The sequence below is a fragment of the Aedes albopictus genome, chromosome 2 (assembly GCF_035046485.1).
Source record: "Aedes albopictus strain Foshan chromosome 2, AalbF5, whole genome shotgun sequence".
Lineage (NCBI taxonomy): Eukaryota > Metazoa > Arthropoda > Insecta > Diptera > Culicidae > Aedes > Aedes albopictus.
This window is the reverse complement of record NC_085137.1, coordinates 392299234-392305855: the sequence shown is the minus strand read 5'-3', so window position 1 is coordinate 392305855 and position 6622 is coordinate 392299234. Positions and strand designations below refer to the sequence as shown.

Here is a 6622-nt window from a genome sequence, read left to right as displayed (position 1 = left end):
CCTGGGATTCCAAAAGAATTCCTCATGGGATTTTTTAGGAATTCCACCCGGGATCCCAGGTGCATTTCTTCTGTGTTTCTTTCAGGAACGACTCCAGGGATTATTTTAAAAAAATCTGCAAAGATTTCCCCAGGAAAACTTTTTTAAATTCCTCCAGGAGTTCCTTTTTAAAATTCTTTCAGGAACTTCTCCAGAAATTAATCCAGTACTTCCTCCAGGGACTGCTTAGGGATTTCCTTAGGAATGCCTCTAAGAATTGCTTCCGGGATTCCTCATGGGGTTTCTTCAGGAACACCTGCAGGAATTCCTTCAGGAACTGCTACAGAGATTCCTCAAAGAGTTGCTCCACGAACTCTTCTTAGAATTCCTTCATGATTTATCCAAGGATTCCATCTGCAATTTCTTCCGGAATTATTCCTGGGATTCCTCCACCAATTTCTCCAGGAGTCTTTCCAGAGATTCCTCCGTTAATCCCTACAGGCATTCCCCTAGGATATCCTCCAGGAATCTCTCCAAGAAATTCTGCAGGGCATAACTCGAGAATTCCTTCTGTGTTTCTTTCTGAAAAAAACTTATTTTAAAAATTCTTCCAAAGCGCCTCCCAGGAATTCCTCTTAGGATTCCTTCAGGAATTCCTCCTTGTATTCTTTAAAGAGCTTCTTCAGGAATAAATTCAGTACTTCCTTCAGGGACTGTTTAGGGATTTCCTTAGGAATTCCCCTTGAAATTGCTTCCAGGATTCCTTCTGGAGTTTCTTCAGGAACTCTTCTAAGGATTCATATAGAATTTCTCAAAGAATTTCATCTGCGATTTCTTCAGGAATTATTCCTGGCATTCCTCTACAAATTCCATAAGAGATTCATCCACTAATTTCTTCATGACTTCCTCTAGGATTTTTTCCAGGGATTTCTCTGGGAATTCCTGCAGGGATTTCTCTGAAAATACCTCAAGGCATTCATCTAGAGATTCCTCCAGGAATTCCGCCAGAAATTCCTCGAGGGGTTTCTCCAGGAATTCATGTGGAGATTCTTTTAGTAATTCCTACAGGTATTCCTCTAGTATATCTTCCAGGGATCCCTCCAAGAATTCCTACAATATTTTTTTTTTAGAGATTCCTGGAGGATGGTTTCCTCAATATGTTCCTTCTCCGGGCTTTCCTCCAGTAATTGCTTCCGGGATTCTTCCGAGAATTCCACACGGAATTCCTACAGGAATTTATTCAGGAAATCTCTTACAGGAATTCCTCCATAGATTTTCCCATGAATTACTTCAGGGAAACCTCAGAAATGCATGCAGACATTCCTCTAGGATTTCATCCAGGAATTTCTCCAGGGTCTCCTCAAGGAATTCCTCCAGGAATTTCTTCAGGGATCTCTCCAGGTATTTCACCAGGTACTAAGCAGGGAATTTCATCATAAATTATGCCAGCAATTCGTCCAAAAATTTCTCCAGGAAATTCTTCAAAAGTTCTTCCAGGATTATCTCTAGGAATACCTTCTATATTTTTTCAGGGTATTCCTCCAAGAATTCTTCCGGATTTTCCTCCGGATTCCTCTAGGAGTTCCGCTAAAAACTCTTCGAGGAACTTCTTAAGGGATATTTCTAGGGATTTCTCCATGAAGTTCTCTAAGGATTCCCCCAGGGACTCCTTCAGAAATTTCTTCGAGGATTTCTCCAGGAATTCCACCAGAAATTCTTCAGGAAATCCCCTAGGAATTTCTTCAGAGATTCTTCCAGGAAATCTCCAGGAATACTATCAGGCATTTTTCAGGGATTCCTCCAGAGATTCGTCCAGGAATTGCTTCAGGGATTCCTCCATGAATTTCTCCAGGGATATTCCCACAGATTCCTCTAGGGAATCCGGCAGAAATTCCTTCAAGGGTTCATCCAGGAATTTCTCAAGGGATTTTTTCAGAAATTTCTCCAGCAATTCCTCCCAGAATTCCTTTGGAGATATCTCCAGGAATTTTTCCAGGGATTGCTCCAAGAATTCATCCAAGAAATTTCTCCAGGAATTCGTGCTAGGTCTCATCCAAAAATTCTTCCAGGAATTACGCCAGAAATGTGTTCAGAAGGTTTTCCAGGCATTCCTTCAGGATTCTTCCTAAAAATTTGCCCTGGAACTGCTTCAGGGATTCCTCCACTAATTCCTTCAGGGATTTCTCCAAAAATTCCTCCAAGGATTCCTTCTGAAATTTCTCTTAAATTTTCTCTAGGAATTCCTCAAGAGATTTCTTCTGAAATTTTTCTAGGCATTCCTCTCAGATTTCCTCCAGGAATTTCTCCAGAATTTTTTTCATAGAATACTTCAGCAATTTATCTAGGATTTCGTCATGAGATGTCTTCAGATATTTCTCTAGGTATTCTTCCCATAATTTATACAGGAATTCATCCAGTTTGACTTCCCGAAATTCTTCCAGGGATTCTTCCGGGAATTCCTTCAAGGATTCTTCAGTGCTTCCTCCAGGTATTCCTGTAGGAAATTCTCCAGGGATTCATCCAGGTGTTTCTTTAGGGATTTTTCCAGGGAATTTTCCAGGGATTGCTCCGGGAATTCCTCAAATGATTTCTTCAGAAATTCCTCTCAGGTTCTCTTAAAAAATCATTCAGGAGTCCCTTCGGAAATTTCATTAATCCTTCAATGTTCTTTTCACGGATGTACCCAAGATCTTCTCCAGGATTACCTGATGATTTTTTAAAATTATTTCAAGAATTTCTGGTGGAATTCCTCCAGCGAATAGTATTGGAAAATAATTTTAAAACTTTAATTAAAAGGACTCATACAGGAAGCAGGAAATTCTAGGTTAGTCCTCGAAAGAGTTCTGCTATAATTTCTTATGAATGTTTTGTAGACATTATCAGTAGCAAAATAATGCACGAGTGAATAAAAATCCTCAATCTTCCAGAAATTGGGCCGCTACCGCTACCGCTGATGTGTGGCTGTTGGTTGTTCCTGTTCCCAGTCCGATTGGGGGTCCATTATGGGTTGCCGTTCGCCGATGTCCAAGTATCCGGGTCCATTTGAGCCATGGGCTCAGAAGAGGGTCAGTGTCAGCTGCTCTCAGGGGGAAGAGCAACTGACGAAAGTGCCGGGGCTGGGTTCGAACCCATGACCATCTGCTTATGAAGCAAACGTGTAGCCACTGCGCCACGGGCCCCGGCTAAAATATAATGTTATTATCACAGACAAACAGACGTAACACCTTGAACGGTTTTCATGGAAATCCTTCGCTCAGTTCACACTACCATCACCTGGTGGAAAAGTTTCACGAATCATTGTGTCGTGCAATATCGTCAACAGAAGGCGCTAGTGTGAAACGTCAAACGCATAGAAAACGATGCGCACGTCTCTGGTTCTGAAAGCCACAACTATGAAAATTTAAAATGATCGTTAAAAGCGTGGTCGATGGAAAGTTCGCAAGTGTTACGTCTGTTTGTCTGTGTTATTAAATTCAATTTCATCGTATTGCGATAAAATTTAAGTGCTGTGTCCTGTCTCGCGCTGCGTTTTTTTTTTGTGTAGTGTCGAGGTTCTTACGTTAGCACAAACCTCAAGAAATTGAAATCTAACGTTTGGTTTAACAAGAGAATGATTCAAAAAAAGATCGAAAATGTTGATCAATCTTGCCGTGGATTACGTTATTATCTATAATATGTAGGAGTGAAAACTAATGATATGTACTTAATATGAGCTTTCATTTATTTGAAATGACAAATTATAACTTTGTATTATTCTTGGTATATTTACAGTTTTTAGCACTGGAAATTTCTACATGCTATGATTGGCGTGCATCCAAACGGCATCAATCATATGTACTTATGCCATAACCTTGTAGAGCCGCGCTTTAAAAAAAAATAAAAAATGCTGTAAAACGATGTTCAATTTCCTCAACCGCACCACCAATCCTTCATCAGATATTAATTATTACGAGAGAGCTGTACCCTCCTCCAATTAAGATTCTACGCAAATCCAAGCAAAACTCGATCGATTTGCTTCGATGCAATGTAGTAAGATACCGACCCCCAAGTCGCGACGTCAATCCCTGATCGAAATTAAACTCGTTTTCCGTGTGAATTTTTAGTGCTGCGAAGTGATGAACGACCGTCAGCTACAACTAACAGGGGCAGTAACTTTGTCGACAGATATTGACCTTGGGAGGGGTTTGGTGTACTTTGCGATATGAGGGGTTGAACGAAATTCATCTCCGATGTGGTGACGGCTAGATATTTTCGTGGAAAGATTTATTAAGTGGGTGTTTTATGACAGGTTTCTTTTTCTGATTCGACGCTTTCCAGTATCAAAGTGTTGACGGCAAAAAATATATATTGGTTCAATAAACCTCTTCTTTCACGCACATCAGTGATTAAACTCACCCAAAACATGTTGTCAATAATTATATTCAGCCTTCATTTGGTGTAAATATCTTTTTATTGAAATGGACAGCTCTCCACATCACAATTTTATCTTAGTTTTTATTTCTGTTTTAAAAATTATGAATTTTCAAAGTCAATTAATCATATCATATAGTGGAAACTACACTAACAACACAAAAATCACTGGGAATAGGGAAAATTTTCGTGATTTTCATCGTTACCTAATTGTCATATCTTACAAGGGCAACTCAGCAAAACAACATAAGCACCATCCGATCGTTCTATCCGGGGGTTTGCATTTTTTTTAATCGCATTGCAATTCACACTTCGATGCATATCACTTCAATACACCTATTTTTTCTATATTTCTGTCCAAATGTAGTTTTTCTTGTTAAAATTTAATCTCTTAGATCTTTCATGCTAAAGCATAAATTTTCAGTCACTAGTGATAAGTCTATCACTGATAAGCTTATCCACGTAGAACAATAACTCTAGGTGGTCTCAATACTGCAGAGACTTTTTTAGTTATCGACCTCAGCTTTTTATAAGACTCCTAGTATTTGTGCCACCACTTTTCAACAGAATCACAATCTTCCACGTCAAATGAAAAATCAACTGCAACTAAGAACGCTCAACTTCCGATGCACTGTTACGCCCCAAGGCAGCTCCTTTCTTCAGCCAGTTTCTCTTCGGTTAAGCATTGTACGCCACGAAGGATCAACAGTTCCACACCGGTAATAACTGTAGAATTGAACCATGAATTAAAGAACGAATTAATCCAAACTATCAGAGTGACTCTCGTATTTCAAACGCCAGTGATCGATCCATTCTTACCCAGAATACTGATGAGCAGTGTCAGCGCCATGTACTGAGCCATCTTCTCGTCTTCCTCTTCGGCGTTGCTCTGCGCCGGTTTCCGAATCAGGATTTCGAACGTCCACAGCACCAACAGAATCAGGTTTCGGATGAGCATGAACACCCGGTACGTTTGAATGTAGGAGATCTTCGTCTAGAGTGGAGAGATGTTTTTCCTCACATGAGTTATGGACGTCCTTTGACCTTTGAAGCAGGGATGTAAGAAGTTGAGGATTTTCTCGGATTTTTCAGGTTAATGGGTTTTGATTTCTATTTTCCAAATCATCGTTTGCTTCGTAATTCCAAATTCTTCCTGAACTGGCATTATCTCTGCAACCTTCAGTTCTTGATCACTTGTGCACTTCATTGTCTGTTACAGCATCAATCTACATACTGTGAGGCAAGGACTATGCCCCAGAACCTGGAATCATACCCGCAGTTTCCGAATGTTATTCTTCACTTCCAATAATCTATTGGGAGATTCTTTAAAAACCAATCCGACATCTCTGCTTCGAAGTCCCATTTGAACACATGTTCGAATCCATCACTCACCTCCTTCAGGCCAGTCTTGACGAATCCGACCAGCAGCGATGACAGTATACAAATGATCATGTTGATAGTGAGAGTGATGACATTTTTGGTACCTGCAATAGCCGAAAACAAAAGTCGTTAATCAAACCTCACCACTCGCTCGTGGTGGCACCACGCGAACAACAATGCCATGCGACGACGCCAATCGAATCCGATCAAACAGCACGAGCCAAACAAGAATGCTACTCAGTACTACTCACTGTCGGCACACGACACATCGACACAGATGGGCTTCCGTTCGATCAGCTGGTTGAAGTAGTAGATGGCCCCGAAAATGGACAGAACCTTGCAGATGAACACGTACTTGCCGCCGATCCTGCTGAACGTGTTCTCTTCCATTTTCCGGGCGCTGGCTGGCTGCTGCGACTACCGACGACTGGCGCGCTGCAGTTAATCGAACTACTGGCACCGCACAGCCAGCGCAGCAGCCGCGCCGCCGAAAGCGAAGTGTATAGTAACGCCACTACCCGCCACTACTGACTGCCAAAGGAGAAGGTACCTACCAGCAGCAAGCAGCAGCGGTGATCGAGATCGCGATCATCCTAGGGGTGGCGGCGGCAATTCACGTTCAATTCTTGACGCTAGCGACACTCAACGATGGCCAACGACACACTCTACAAGGCAGGGGTTTCCAATCGTGGGTGAACTCGTTTACGGTAGGTTGCAAAAGTGATCGAAATCTTACATCAGTGATTCTCTATCGGCTTAGAGATTTGTTGTATAGGTTTTAGTTCAATATCTTTGCATAGCCTGTGTCCACTATAATACTCCACACATTTTGGGTTACAACAGCTTCTCGCCA

At 41.4% G+C, this 6622-nt stretch overlaps 1 protein-coding gene across 1 annotated transcript; it reads right to left on the bottom strand.

The window, feature by feature from the left end:
- Window positions 1-4953: 4953 nt before the first annotated feature.
- Window positions 4954-6319, bottom strand: LOC109400579 (uncharacterized). The gene is made up of 4 exons (XM_019673064.3): window positions 6021-6319; window positions 5782-5873; window positions 5209-5383; window positions 4954-5115 (listed from the first exon to the last, which is right to left on the bottom strand). Exons 1-4 carry the CDS (start codon window positions 6157-6159, stop codon window positions 5024-5026), a joined length of 498 nt encoding a protein of 165 aa, XP_019528609.1. The 5' UTR covers window positions 6160-6319; the 3' UTR covers window positions 4954-5023.
- Window positions 6320-6622: the final 303 nt, after the last annotated feature.

Excerpts from the sequence above, each read along its gene's own strand:
- LOC109400579 (XM_019673064.3), bottom strand. The coding sequence starts at position 6,159 with ATGGAAGAGAACACGTTCAGCAGGATCGGCGGCAAGTACGTGTTCATC. Across the intron at positions 5,384-5,781 it reads TCAAGACTGGCCTGAAGGAG|ACGAAGATCTCCTACATTCA; the intron begins GTGAGTGATGGA and ends TCTCCACTCTAG. Across the intron at positions 5,116-5,208 it reads ACTGCTCATCAGTATTCTGG|TTATTACCGGTGTGGAACTG; the intron begins GTAAGAATGGAT and ends TCAATTCTACAG.